At 35.3% G+C, this 15600-nt stretch overlaps 1 protein-coding gene across 3 annotated transcripts in view; it reads left to right on the top strand.

Moving 5' to 3' along the window:
• Window positions 1–15600, top strand: part of LOC126718374 (twinkle homolog protein, chloroplastic/mitochondrial) — an 83015-nt gene that overhangs the window by 12377 nt on the left and 55038 nt on the right. For all 3 annotated transcript variants that reach the window (XR_007652897.1, XM_050420520.1, XM_050420519.1), the window contains exons 11-16: window positions 3646–3693; window positions 3778–3863; window positions 3944–4004; window positions 6884–7066; window positions 13219–13350; window positions 14492–14553. Coding sequence is in view for 2 of the 3 variants with exons in the window: in XM_050420520.1 (XP_050276477.1) it covers window positions 3646–3693; window positions 3778–3863; window positions 3944–4004; window positions 6884–7066; window positions 13219–13350; window positions 14492–14553 (572 nt within the window). In the remaining variant the exon portion in view is untranslated. The remainder of the gene's footprint in view (window positions 1–3645; window positions 3694–3777; window positions 3864–3943; window positions 4005–6883; window positions 7067–13218; window positions 13351–14491; window positions 14554–15600) is intronic.

Genomic DNA, 15600 nt, shown 5'->3' with positions numbered 1-15600 from the left:
GAATGAAAGATAGATTCATGAGTTGAAGCTTCTCTTTTTTCAGACTTTGTTTGATTGGGCAAATGGTATGGGTGTTTTAACTATTATTTCTTTTCTTGATATGCTTGATTTTTGTACTTTCATGGTTACTTAGTTTTTCCCTTGTTGCTCCTAGCACATGGCATGTGTGCTTTTCTTTCCCTCTGTATTTCCTCTTCTTTTTTCAATGAAGTTTATTACTTATCAAAAAAGTTAATCAATTCGAGATGACCAATCTCCTGAACTTGAGAGAGGAAATAGATTTTTTTGGTTAATTTTCTGCTTAAGTTTCACTTCTTCCTTCACAGTACATAAATAATACTCATAATGAGATAGCTATCCTAACAAATAGGAACTTACTCCTATCAAAGAAAAATTTGAAACAATAACAACTTAATCTACTACTACTTATTTATTATTCAAATTCAGTGTCTGTTTGGGAATAGTTTATTTAGTCGAAACTGAAAACTTTTTACTGAAAGTACTGTAAATAAAGCTAAAAGGTAACTGAAATAGTACAGTGGGACTGATGAATAGTACCAAAAAGTGCAATGAGACCGATGAATAGTAGCAAAAATAAGCTAAATAGTAAAAAAAAAGCTAAAAATTTCAGTCATCCCAAACGCACACTCAATCAAATTCAAACTTCATCAACTGCTGCCTAATTATCTTCCATGTGGCCTTGGGACATAACACACATGAATATTACTCATATGAGGCTAATTTCACTAATAGCACAAAAATATAATTTTGCCAATGAGCTATACCTCAACTAGCATGTCCTTCTCCTATAATAATTGGTTGGAGAGTGAGGTCGTGGGTTCAAGACTCATTGGAGTGAGTGTGTAACACTCACTTGGGGTGATTTCGTGCAAAAATACCACTCTTTCCCAAATAAGGTGATCTTCCACCTTTACGTACTTGATACACTTGTGAAACATTGTATTATAATTAATATGATTGTTGCTTGACTGGTGCAATACATAGTCATAGGTAACTTGATCTCAAATTTTAATTCTTCAAAGAGATGGTTAATCCACATAAGTTCACATGATGCATGTGAACTTATAATTTTACCCCTATCACAAACATACTGGTAACACTCCCCTTCAAGCTGGGCATACATCACCATCTTGTTACATAAAAAAATCCAAGTGAGCCTTGCACAAAGGTTTAGTCAACATAATAGCAATTTGAGCTTGTTTGGAGATATATGGAGTAGCAATTACACGTCTTTCCACTCTTTATCAAACAAGGTGATGCTCTACCTCTAACTATCATCTTTCCACTGTTTATCGTATAAGGTGATGTTCTACCTCTAAGTGCTTGATACACTCATGAAACACATTATTAGAATTAATATGAATTGTTGCTTCATCGTCGCAATGCAGTCATAGGTAACTTGACCTTAAACTTTTATTCATAAAAAATATGCTTATTCTATTCAAGTTCACAAGATGTATGTGCAATGGCCATGCATTCTGCTTTTGCACTAGATCAGGATACAACAGTTTTTTTCTTACCTCCAAATGATTGAGGCACTCTTAGAAAAGCGCAATATCTAGTATTAGATATGTTATATGGGGGTGATCTTGTCCAATTTGAAAATTTTGCATGACCATTAGATGGGCTAGGTTAGGTAGGTTTAGGTTTGACCCAGTAAATCGGGTATGGGTCAGAAACAGGTTACGCTTCCTATTACACTTATTGGTCTTTGATGGGCTGGGTCAACTCGGTATGATCTGTAATTTTTTTTTCCCATGTAAAAAAAACTTAAACATAATTTTTTTCCCCATGTAAAAAAAACTTAAACATACTTCACTGGGATCTACACTTTGTATGGGCCATTCAAGATTATGAATTGGAGTCCTTGATGACTTTCATGGATACCATTTATGGTTTTAGATTTAGGTGATTGGGGAGGATAAGATGTGCTGAAAACCTGATAAGAAAAATGGCTTCAAGGTTGGTACTTATTACCATCTTCTGCATACAGTTGCAATCTCCAGTGAGCATCCTTTCCCTTGGAAAATCATATGGAGATCAAAAGCCCCTCTAAGAGTAGCCTTTTTTGTATGGACTGCAGCTTTGGGTAAAATTTTGATTATTGACAACTTAAGGAATAGAAAGGTAAGGATTGTAGATTGGTGCTATATGTGTAAATGCAATGGTGAATCTATTAATCACCTTTTGTTACATTGCCTTATTGCTTCAAATTTGTGGTCCATGATTTTGGTTTTGTTTGGAGTTTCGTGGGTGATGCCAAAATCTGTAGTTGAGCTCATAGCTTGTTGGCAAGGTTGGTTTGGTTGTCATTGAAATGGTCATATTTGTATGGTTATCCTCCATTGCTGGATGTGGTGCATTTGGAGGGAAAGAAATAGCAAGAGTTATGAAGACACCGGAAGTTCTTTGCCTAACCTTAAGTTGTTATTTTTTAGAACCTTATTGGATTGGCTTGGCTGACAGCCATGAGGAACCTTTCTTAATTTTCTACTGTTGATTTATTAGATTTATGCAATTTTTGTAACTGATTGTCTACCCTAGTATATTTCCTATATACTATGGTGACTCTTTTTTCCTGATTTATATAATCTTATTACTTATAGAAAAAAAAAAAAAAAAATCTTCTTATTTCTTTTAATACAAATAAAATAACAAATAAAATTTTTAAAAATAAAAGTTGAATAATAAGTAAATATTTAAGTTCATAGTCCAGTAACTAATTCAAATGGTATACTACTCCAATAATTCCTCAAAAATATATTCTAGAATGGATCGGGCCAACAACAGTTGGGTAAGTTGTGTACCAATTCTAGCTGAGTGTTGTTTGATTTTAAAGTTGATCTTAAAGGAGCAGATCATTGTTGCTAAGAGGAAGTCCGATGAGATTCCAGAGGCCTACAAAGATTAGATTTGATCAGTACAGCTCACAATGCTCTTGGTGTAGGTGCAATCACGGTGGAAACTTGACTATGGAGTTGAGCTGAGAATGATGCCACCAAGGTCTGATGACACAATCGGCGGTCGGGGATGATGATCGGGCTTGTCGCTAGTGTAGATCGAGGGCTAAGGCTCAGGTTTATGGGTTAAAGTTAGGTTATTAAAGTTGAAGGGTCTAGTTGATGTGGTCATCGAAGAGGATTCATGCTGGAGTTGATGGCGGAATGTAGACCCTGGCAGCAGTTATGGTTTTTATTGCTATGATACTAGGTTCTCAGGATGTGTTTAGTGTTAAATAATTTAGCCTAACACACATGAATAGTATTTATATGAGGGTAATCACACTAATATTAAATTATTACAATAGTACCCCTATGACAAACATACTCGTAACATATATAAAGTAATCTTCACTCACATGGAAGGATATATCTCACTTATTTGATTCAAACAGACTCTGACATGTACATATTTTTTTTTAGTTTTATTTCCAGTACCATAAGTTTCACTTTTGCTGCTTGCGTTCAATTATGAACGAGAAGTATAAATTAAGCTTCACTCACATGGAAAAATATACTCAATTTATATTAACAAGCATTGTTGCACTATTGTCATTGATGGTCGTAATATCAGGCCCTTTTTAAATTTTTATCTGATGCTCTTTCTTTGTATTTTGTGAATTAGGACATTAAGTATCAATATCTGTGGAACTGCAAAGAGTATTTACAGAAGGTTGGTTGATATATTTCTGCTGCTTTTAATTAGGACTTGTAATTGTAGACTTCTTTGGCTCTTATACTTTATTGATATTCATAGGCATCACGCATTGTACTTGCCACTGATGGGGATACAGCTGGTCAAGCTTTAGCTGAAGAGCTTGCACGCCGCCTTGGAAGGGAAAGGTTTACATGATTGTCTCCCAATCCAAAACAAACTTTGAAGGCTTATGAAGATTAACCTTTTGTTCTCTGTGCGGATGCAGATGCTGGCGAGTCAAATGGCCAAAGAAAAATGAAGAGGAATATTGCAAAGATGCAAATGAGGTCAGTAATAATCTGCATTTATGTACATCACTAGTGATGGAAATTCATTTAATCTTATGTTTTGAATTTTATCTTTAGATCATTATAAGTTGCCTTGATGATAGACAGAACAACATTTGAAAATAATTGTAATGCATGTATTACACATGATGAGTATGGACATTTTATATAAATAAATGCATTGATGTATAAAAAAAATCAGCTATGCTTACTAAAATAAGATTTGAGTTAATTAGTTTGAGAGAATTTTCTGAAAGTGCTAGGTCTTGACAGCTTTTCCATTGCTTTCTTTCAATGTTGTCGGGAGATTGTGAGAGATGATGTAATGCGCTTTTCTAGGGACTTTTTTGAACATTTTAAGAGAAGCCTTAATGCTACTTTTGTTGCACACATCCCAAAGAAGATAGGGGCCGTGGATGTGAAGGAGTTTAGACCTATCAATCTAATTGGTAGTGTTTACATGACTCTGGCCCAGGTGTTGGCTAATAGATTGAAGGCAGCTTTTGGGAAGCTCTCTCTCATTTTCAAAATGAATTCATTAAAGGTAGGCAAAGCCTTGATTCATTTCTAATTGTGAAAGGGTGTCTTGATAGTAGAGTGAAATCGAGTTTGCTAGGAGCCTTATGCAAACTAGATTTGGAGAAAGCCTATGACCATGTGAACTGGAACTTGTTGATTCATTTGTTGAGCATATGTGGGTTTGGGGAGAAATGGAAAAAGCTGGATACGGTTCTGTATATCCATAGTAAGATTTTCAATTTTGGAATGGTAGTTCTAGTGGGTTCTTTAATAGTTCCAGGGCTTATGTCAAGGTGATCCCTTGTCACCGTTATTATTTGTAATAGTGATTTTCAAGAAAGAAAAAAAAAAAAAATGTAATGGTGATGGTGGTGCTAAGCAAACTGCTGGATAGAGCAGTGGAGGGGCAGTATTTATCTGGTTTTTGTTTTGATAAGTAATGAAAAAATTTATTAGAAAAAAGCGAACCCTAGTATTTATCTGGTTTTTAGGTGGGTGGTAGCTCTTCTAGGCAGCTTATGGTATCTCATCTTTTGTTTGTGACGATGCTTTGATTTTCTGTGATAACGATCCTGAGAAAATCCACAATTTAAAGTTCTTGCTATTATGTTTTGAGGCAATTTTTGGGTTAGTATTAAAATTTGGAAAATCCGAATTGATGCCAGTTGGTACAGTTCCAGAGGTGGCAGCTTTGGCTCAAATTCCAGTCTGGGGTTGCCTCTGCATTCTTGATTCAAATCTGGGGAGGTCATGAACCCAATATTGCAGAAGATGGAACAAAGTTTGGCAGGGTGGAAGAAGATGCATCTGTCAAGAGGCACTAGGTTCACTTTAATAAAGAGTACCCTGTCTAGCCTGCTTACTTATTTGCCTCTGGGTTCATGTCCCTACTTTTGTTGCTAAACGTATTGAGAAGTTGCAAAGAGATTTTCATTGGGGTGGTCAGGGAGATGAATTTAAATCTAATCTTGTTTGTGGAAAAGGATTTGTGAACCACTACAGCAGAATGGTGTTCCAAGGCAAGCAGGAGCCCTTTTGGTATTTGTTTATGGAAGCATGTCTATAGGGTTAGGGTAAGTTTTCTAAGTTCATTTTTTGAGGTTGGTAATGGTCTGAATATTTGCTTTTACCATGACAGTTGGTGTGGGAATGGAAGTTGAAAGATACCTTCCTAGTTTTATATAGGATGGCTCAGAATAAAGAGGCTGTTTTGGCAGATTATATGTGTAGGAATGCTGGTAATCTTCATTGAAAATGTAACTCATATTAGAGATTTTCAGGACTGGGAGATGGGTAGTTTAACAAAGTTCCTCAATCGTATTACTCTGTTAAAAATTAATAGAGATGCTGAAGACCGTATTCGTTGGCAACCAACAATGAGCAGTTTATTTGAGAAAAAATCTTATTATAGAGAGCTTTATGCAGGTGGTATGCACTTGTTACCTTGGAAAGGTATTTGGAGGGTCAAGGTTCCCAGTAAAGTTGTTTGTTTGTTTGTTTTATTTTAAATTTAATCATTATTATTATTTTTACTTGGACCACGACCTTAAGGAAAATTTTGACTTTAGCAAATTAGGGTAGAGGAAATATTATCGTTGCAGAATGGTGTTGCGTGTGGTAGAAAGATGGGAAATCACTGGACTGCTTGCTTTTACAATGTGCTATGGACAGAGAGTTATGGATTTATGTTATGCTTTTTTGGGTTGCAGTGGTTCATGCTTAGAAGGGTAGTTGATATGTTGGCTTGTTCAAAGGGGTGATTTGCTAGACATTGAAATGTTGTTATTTGGGTTGCACTTCCTTTGTGCTTAATGTAGACTATCTAGAAAGACAGAATAAGTCGATGTTCGAAAAAGTTGAACGAACTATGTTAGAGCTTAAGTTAATTTTTGTTTATGCACTTTGCTTAAGTAGTCATCCTGTCTCTACTTCACTCAAGTTTCTAGATTGTAGCTCTTTTAGTTGACTTTTTGCCATTAATACACCTGTACACTTCTCGTGTGCTTGTACATATTCTTAGTTTGCAATAAATTCTTACTTACCTACCGCAAAAAAAATCTGAAAACCAACAAGTTTCTCATGCTGCATGTTGTGGCATATCTGACTATAAAGTTGGTAACATGTTTCTGTGGTTTGTCTGGTTGTCAAATCTGTTTTTCCATGCATAAACTGCAATATTGTTTACCAAGTTGATGAGCAATTAATATTTGCACACAAACGCAATAACCGTTGCCTATGCATCATGTTTTGTGATTTGTGGTTGCATTCATGGAAATTTTATTCTGAATAGCCAGTTAAGTGTCTAGGTTTTTTTGCTCAAATCATTGAATTAATTCTTATCTCTTGTAATTTTCTCACAGGTTCTTATGTTTCTTGGCGCTGATGTACTGAAGGAAGTAATTGACAACGCAGAATTATTCCCCATACGTGGATTGTTCAACTTTAAAAACTACTTTGATGAAATTGATGCGTATTATAATCGTACTTATGGATATGAGTTTGGTCTCCCAACTGGGTGGAGGGCTTTGAATGAGTTCTATAATGTAAGTACAAACCTTCATTTTTAATACGTTATGTCTATCAGTATTTTGTGGTGGTGTTGACTTATATATATAAGTGATAAGATTTTATTAAAACCCCAAAGAAAGGAGTCACCCAAAGTATACAGGATGTACACAAGTGAGGACAATACAATCAAAGCCTCAGATTACAAAAATTCCTCAAATCACAAATAGAAGATAAGGAAATACATCCGCTAGTGGACATCCTATCCAACAGAGTTCTTAAAACTAACATTTTTTAAATCTGGTATGTTTCTTTCGATGTCTTCAAAACTTCGAGCATTCCTCTCCCTCCAAATACACCACATAACACAATGCGGACTGGCTTTCCAAATAATATCGTTTCTATGCTTTCCAAAGCGCCCTTGCCAAGCAGGAAGCAAATCAATAATGGATTTCGGCATGACCCAATACACTCCGAACAGCCCAAACACCATAGACCATAATTCTGAAGCAATCAGGTGTTGTTGACTTATATAACTTTATTTCTTGGTATGATTTGTTAAAATATTCCGATTTAAGGTCTTTTGTTGACACATTGTCACTAGTTCTTACATTCTTACAATTTAATGTCATGATTCCTACTGATTTACAACTTAAAAAGCTTACAGATTTGTTGTTATGTTTGGGTTCTTCGCATAGTGATGCAGCAGAATGAACTCTCAAAACGTGACTTAGTGTTTGAGGGAAAAAAGAACAGAAAGATCCTAGGAATCACCGCTTAGGGTTTGCTCACCAAGCTATGAAAATAGAAGTGTAGAACCTAGGAATCACAGTTTAGGGATGCTTGGAGTCACCATCAAGTATGAGATAAAGATAGGAGCCCAAGAATCACCACCTAGGCTTAACTTGGAATCACCAACAAGCACCAGAAGAAATTTCCAACCCAAGTTTCATTGATCCATAATCAACCATCTGCAATGTCTACAATACTACTTTTTGGGGTCTTTAAATAGAATTCCCAAATTACATCATGGAAGAAAATGAAATAAATCTAATCTAACAAGGAAATAACTTGTAATTGATTACATTAAAATGATAAAGTGCAAAGGAAAAGTGAATTAAATCCTATTAGTCTCAACTCTCAACCTTTATTAACATCAAATAGTATTAAGAATTAGTCTCAACTCTCAACCTTTATTAACCTCAATCAATGTTAAGAATGATGAATGCTAATTGAGGCCATTGATCTAGATTATAGGATGTGAATTCGTTTGAAATTTATTTGATTTGGAGGAGTTTAAGGGATTTAATTTCTATTTTAAATATGATTTGATTTTCCTTCCTTATTTGATGTAATTTGGGACCCTATTTATAGGTCTTGAAGGAAACATTATGTTATGTTGAATTTCATGATGAATATTGAAATGAGATATTTCTCACTAGCAGTGATTCCAAGCCATCCTAGATGGTTAAGCCTAGGGTGGTTATGTTTTCCCTTTTTTATTACCTTGCAATCCTTGTGCTGCCTCAACTTGGTATCAGAGCAAACATCGATCTGTCACTGTTGCTTATACCGGAAACCAACTGCCACCTAACTCCATCAACTCACCCTATCTGAAAGCAACAACCAAAACCCTCAAATCGATCACCAGATCTAAGCCTCCAATACATTTTCCGGCATAAAACCACTCCACAGAAAGCCCCTCATCACAAACCCCACCCACAATCTGCCAAACTCCATTGCTAAACCAACTAAACCATTAGAAGCCACAAACAATACCCCAATCCCAGTTCAATCTGTCAAGTTCCCCATCTCCACACAAAACCACACTACCACCCTCACAAAGACGGAAATAGAATACACCAAAAAAAAAAAAAAAACCTACCCAAGCTAATATCATGAAACATAGCCAGGATATCTACCTCATCTCCACTGCCACAGACCCTTGGAAGTTGCCATGTTTGCTTTCACCTTCAATTCTTACATGTTGCTACCCCATCTAGCACAATGTTGTTAAAAGTGCGCTTAAAGCTCAAAGCTCGAAGCCCAAGGTCTGAGCGCTTCACTTGGTTGAGCAAAGCTCTTTAATTGAAGCGTTCCTTAGGCATGCTTTAGATGGAACTTTTTGAAGAAGCAAAATGCATGCTTAGGTGTGTTTTTTTTTTTTTTTTAGCTAAAAAAAATGAGTCATTAATTTTAATTGTTTGCTTGATCTTGAAGGAATTGATGTGGACATTGATTAATTAAACAAACATTGTTTTTAAAGTGTTGTATTACACAAACAATTTTTTTTTTTTTACATATCAAAAAACATGAACCAGGATAATTACCTATTCTTGTGGTTTTTGATCTTTGCCTTTTGGATTTGTTTTCATTGAACCATATACTTTATTTGATCATAGTTATCCTAGTCATGCATTTTTATAAAGTAAAAGAGAAATATACAAAATGTTATGTTTAAAATTTCTGAGTAGATTATTATCATATTGTTGTCCATGAAATTTTTTTTTTTCAATTTTATTATATAAAAATTTTAAGAAATTGTGCATTTGCACTATCCATTTTGGCTACTTAGCAAAATACATTACTATTTGAGTTTATTAAAATTTTTGTTTAATTATATGTTATGTATCTTTTATTAGAAATTATTATATATTCTATTTGAAAAATGGGCGCTTTACTTCAATCAGGCGCGCGCTTTACTTCAATCAGGCGCGCGCTTGTGCTTTGCGCCTAGGCTTCAAGAGGCTTGCGCACTTGATACTTTTACCAACATTGATCTAGCATCAAGCAGCCATACTCGTGTGAAAGCCCAATCACTGACAATTCAAATGAACATAGTTCCTATGTCCCACTAACTTCACTCAAAGATCAAGCCTAGGTCACACATGATCGTCAACTCAAACTTGAAACGACATTTGACAGGACATTGATTTGTTGTGACCTTGATCTTATGACAGCAACATTGCTTGCCTTGCTACCACAGCTTCACTAGAGGCATCTTGTTGTTGACTCACTCTTTGTCCCCAAATTTGACATTGAGCACCACAACCCACCAAATGTGTCATTAAACCAGAGTACCCCAATCCCTGATTCCAATTGTTTAATGCCAGTAGTGTGTCAACAATATGAACTTGGTAGTGCCATTTATTGATCAAGCCTAGCAACCCATAGGTTGCTTGTTCATTTGAGACCTGTTGTGACGGCATCCACGATTGTCTTCAGATTAGCTTTGGCCACTGCCTCAATTGTCTCCACGAATCGACTCCCATCTCATGATACACCGCTTGGTCAACTTGGTCTTGACATGTTGGTTGTAGTGTTTCCCATGTAATGTGATTTTAGTCTTTCAAAAAAAAGGGACAGGCTCTTAAAGCAACGGGCCACATTTTGTTTTTAATCGGCAATGAAGAATTTTATTAAAAATCTAGGAAAAGTATACAGGCTAAACTCCATGTACATACTAAGGAAGGCTAGATTATCAACAAAAAGTACATAAATCTAAGAACTCTACAAGGGAAGAATAGGAAATACCACTCATTATGGTCATCCAATATACAATGAAAATAACAAAACCTGCTTCAGTTTTAACATGGAATTTTCCTCCCCCTTAAAGCTATGATGGTTCTACTGTCTCCAAATAGTTTGCATGAGACACAATGGGAAAACCCCAAGCCTAGCAATTAGGCCACATTAAAAGTTAAAAGGATTGCCCATGGCCCTTTAGTCTAGGTCCACTAGATGGCAACCTTAGCAGCTTTTTTTGTTCTTAGAATAGCATAGGCCTACACCCTGAGACAGTTCCAATCATTATCCATGTCAGAAACAACACAGCCCATTTGTGATTTCTCCTTTTCCCCTCTACATGGAACAAATCCTTAGAAATTGTTAGGATTAATGACCAATTACATAAAGTAGCAGCTTCTCTCAATAGGATGATCTATGGTAGATCACGTCGAACTTCCCACACATGAGGTGATAACTTCAATGTTGAGGGCATGCTACCTCCTAATAAAAGCTATCATGTATCAGGCCCATTTAGGGATCCAGGTTTAGGACACAGTTTAGACTATCCAAATCATGTTAACCCTATGGAACCTAGAAACTTTGATGAAGGGGTAATAGTGAACATGAAGAATGAAATGTGTAAAGAAGTGGAGATATCTAAGGTGAGGGAAGTTAAATGTGCGTTAGCACAACCTAAATAGGTGGTAAAAGAAGACGACCTAAACAACATAAGCTTAAAAGAGTTTAAAAAGGCATTGGACAATAGAGCCCATTCTCCTTGCAATCCAGTGTACATTCTATAGTTCTGTCAATATATTCACAGGCATGTGCATTTGAATTGCTTGATTACAAACCTAGGAAGCCTATTGATCTTATTCCAAAGTCAATGCATATTGGGCCCAAGCAATTTTCTTTTAGGCTGTTCAATGTGTTTAATTAAGTCAGACTAAATACATATTTCATTGATACTTCATCTTATAAAGGTCCAACAATCATTCTAGATGCCCCTTTTAAAGAGCCTTCTGATGACCCAGTTGAAAACCCTAATCTCTACTGACACATAAAGAGCTTAGGAGTTCAGCATTACCTAGTACGTTGGAAGGAGCAACAAATTTCAGTGCCACCTAGTACACTGAAAGGGGCAACAAGTTCTTTTTGCACGTAGATTGCTAGAAGTGAATTGCAACAGCAAGAGTCTAGACCCTGACCTGCTAGATTACTGCCTAGAGCTATACCTAGGGGTCAAGTCTCTCCCACTTTGAGAGATTTGATGCAGACGTCATATTAATGTTACTTGATTCCATTGGTCTAGATTATGGGATTTGAATTGATTTAAATTTTATCTTATTTTGAGTCCTGAAGGAATTTAATTGCTATTTTAATTATGATTTGATTTTTTATTCCTTATTTGATTGAATTTGGGACCCTATTTATGGGCCCCAAAGGAAACATTATTGGTATGTTGAATTTGATGAAGAATATTGAATTGAAAATTTTCTCTCAAGTTTGGTCATGATTCCAAGAATTCTTAGCCTTAGGTGGTGTAGTTGTTATGCTTTACCCTTTTTTTTAGTCTTACGACCCCCGTGCTTGAATTTTATCTTTTGCAAGATTCTGTTTATTGAGATGAGTTTTGTGTTATGAAATCCTTATCAATTTTTAAAGCCTTTGTATTGATTTAGCCTTCTTTAAAATTTGTTTTTGTCTATGTAGTTGCTAGCAATGGTATATATTGTGCCATGTGTATCTGAATTAGACCATAAATTTTTTACTGTCTGTTCATGAACTGGTAATCTTGTCCAAAAATGGCCTAGTTCATTGTAGCTGGTGGTATTCTTTATATTCAGCAATCCAGTGGCCACATTTTATAGCTGGGAAATTAGTTGAAATTTTTTATCAGTAATGTTTATTTTATTCAAGCTATAAAAAGAGTCACCCAAGTATCCAGGAAGTATACACTTGGGGACTAAACAATCAAGTACTCAAATTACAAGCATCCATCAAATCGAAAACAGAAGAAATAGAATGTCGTCCTACAATTGAAATTAAGTAAAATAAACGTGGATTTGGTTTATATAATTACTTAAATTTGTTAAATTGAAGAGTAAGCGAAATATATGTGTAATACTTTTATTTGTAGTAGTTTGTGTGTAAACTGAACCTGTCTTGTGCAACCTTAGAGTGCCAGTTCTATGTTTCTAAACCCCCTAGTCTGGCATAAGTTTCTAAACTTTGGTTGGTCTAGTGATTTTTTATTGTTAAGGTTTCAAAAAAATTAGTGTTATACTGTCTGGATAATGATTTTGAAAATATAGATTTTACAGTAATAAAAAATGGTTAATGATTTTCCATAGGTAGGGTTTGGAAGGGATTAGTGTTATAGTGTCTGGATTATGATTTTCAAAATACAGATTGTATGGTAATAACAAAAGAAGAAATAGGTCTATTGTTTTAAGAATATTGGTAAGATTTATTTGATTGATGATCAGTTAGATGAGTAAATTAGAACATACTGAGTATTTCAGCTTTGGAACAAGTGTCATTGCTCATCATTTTATGTCTATCAAGGGAGATGTTCCCTTTTATTTTATTTATAGATCAGTACAAATTACTGGGAGAAATGCATGACTGTTTGTGTTAGTGAGTGGTCTGTTGTTGTTCTAAATTTGAATATTTTAATCAGGTGGTGCCAGGAGAGTTGACTATAGTAACTGGGGTTCCCAATTCAGGCAAGAGTGAGTGGATTGATGCTCTCTTGTGCAATCTTAACGAGACTGCTGGTTGGAAATTTGCACTTTGCTCTATGGAGAACAGGGTAAGCCAATTCATGGTCAAATTTGACTTCATACTTGTTTTCTATGTGGTCTCTTGTGATCTTGGTTTATGGTCTATCAATCTGTGAGAAGTAGGAACTGTTCTCAGCTGGGGTTTTACTCAATGACTTGTAGAGACAGTATGACATAGACAACCAGAAGGAAATGTTTGAACTCATTATACATCTTGCTGAATTTATCATCTAAAATATTTGAAAGAATTTTATGATGCTTTAAACTTTCTGATTCAAGAAGAAAGAGTGAGAGATAGGGCTTAGAGAAGAATAGCTTGTCAAGAAATCAGAGATAACTGAGCATATGCTCTGTTATTGGTAATAGAATTCTGTATTTATACTCTGTAACAACTAATAGTAGCAAAATGACATCACATTTCTTCACTGTATTTTTTTTTTTTTTTTTGGTATGGTGCCTTTGATCTCTTTCTCTAGGAAATTCTCTCAAGCCAACAGAGACAAGGTGTTAAACACCACCCTACCCCCTGTCCCCTCCTTTTTTCTTTTCTTTTTTTTTTTTTTTTTTTTTTTTTTTTTTGGTTGGCATTAATTAAAGTTTTTTCTTAAGGGAGATGTCGTCCAAATGCCTGAAATGTCTTGAGATGCTGATTGATGCATGATTTTTTATTGAAGGTACCATTGGCATAGACATTGTTTGTGATCAATTTGTGCTGTCTCCCCCCGTCCCCTTCTTTGTGGTATCATAAACACATAATGCATTATGACATTCACTTATTCAAGCTCATCTGTTATGCTATTCTATAGTTCTAAATATGTTGAATGTGCAAGAATCATACATACTTGAAGAAATAAAGATTCTACTAAGTAAATCTGGATCATGGTGACTCAGTGACTGTCTTTCTACTGCTCCTATTTCCTGTGTCAGAGCTTCTTGGCTATGCCTCAATCTCTGGGAGCAGTACTATGGAAATATGATACTCAGAAAACAAAACCTTTTTTTTAGTTGTGACCCTGTGGTTTTCCTTTGAGATGGCCACGTAAATAAACTATTGAGGCATTAATTAATTAACTAATTTTTATACATTTAACTGTTGTACATGTCCCACTGTTGCACTTTGGTAATCTTTCTATCCTTAATCTCAAACCATCTCTATTTTCTGATCTATAGGTTCGGGAGCATGCAAGGAAACTTTTGGAGAAACACATAAAGAAGCCTTTCTTTGATGCAAGGTGAGTTTGAGTTAAAAGCATTCTGTATTTCTCTATTAGGAAAAACCTTTTAAAATCAATTTCTGTACTAATACTAGTAAGATTCCCATTAAAAATATATATATATATATATATATATATTGCCTGTGAACCTATCACCTTCCCAATCAAGATAAGCAAAAAAGAACAAGAACATTTTCCTTTTTTCTGTGTGGCTCTTGCAGTCGGTCAAGGGTGTGGGATTCACAGGAAGTATGTGGGAATCTTATAGGCCGAAGTCATTAATGGAAAGTACTAAAACAAAATTATGCCATATGGTTATTTCAACACATATGCCTATTATGTATGAATAATATTTCACTTCAAGTCACATGGTGTCATTTTGTTTAAGTATTTCCCATTAATGGCTTAACATGTGATGGGTTTTTGATTTGAATTGAAACATTTTTGAAAGTGTGGGTCTTCATTTGAAACTTTTGAAAGTGGGTTTAATTTGAAATCACATCTAAATTATGGGGCTTAAAACGTAATTTACTCTTGCTTTTTTGTCTTTCTCTTGGTTGTAGTGGAGGCTCAATGTCAATGATATGTAACAGTCCATGCTCATATGTTCTTTAGACTTACTGACTTAGGTCTCTGTTAGTAAAACTGACTAACTGGCTTGTGTTTTACATCTTGCATCTCTTGACAATAAATATTTAGGCTTCGTTTGGTTGGAGTGATGATAGGGACGATGGAAAATGAAGGAGAGAAAAGTGGGGAGAAAATAGTGTTTGTGGTTATTTGGTTGAGGGTGGAGAAGGGGAGAGATTTTGGTGGGGCCCACAAGTTTTCTCTCCTACCCCACCAAAACACATTCTTCCTAAATTGGGGAGAAAATAGGAGAGAAAAGTGTCCAAAAATATTTTGGCAAAATTGCCTACATTTCATTTTTAATTTTTTGGCTAACTGGGTGTAAATGTGTTGCCTGCCTCCCTTTTTTTTTTTTTTAACCGGATGAATTAGCGTGATACACGTACACCATACACTGCCCCCTTTTTTTGACATTCTTTTTTTTATCTTTTTTTT

Source organism: Quercus robur, chromosome 3 (genome assembly GCF_932294415.1).
Source record: "Quercus robur chromosome 3, dhQueRobu3.1, whole genome shotgun sequence".
Taxonomy (NCBI): domain Eukaryota; kingdom Viridiplantae; phylum Streptophyta; class Magnoliopsida; order Fagales; family Fagaceae; genus Quercus; species Quercus robur.
This window is presented reverse-complemented; position numbering and strand designations above follow the sequence as displayed.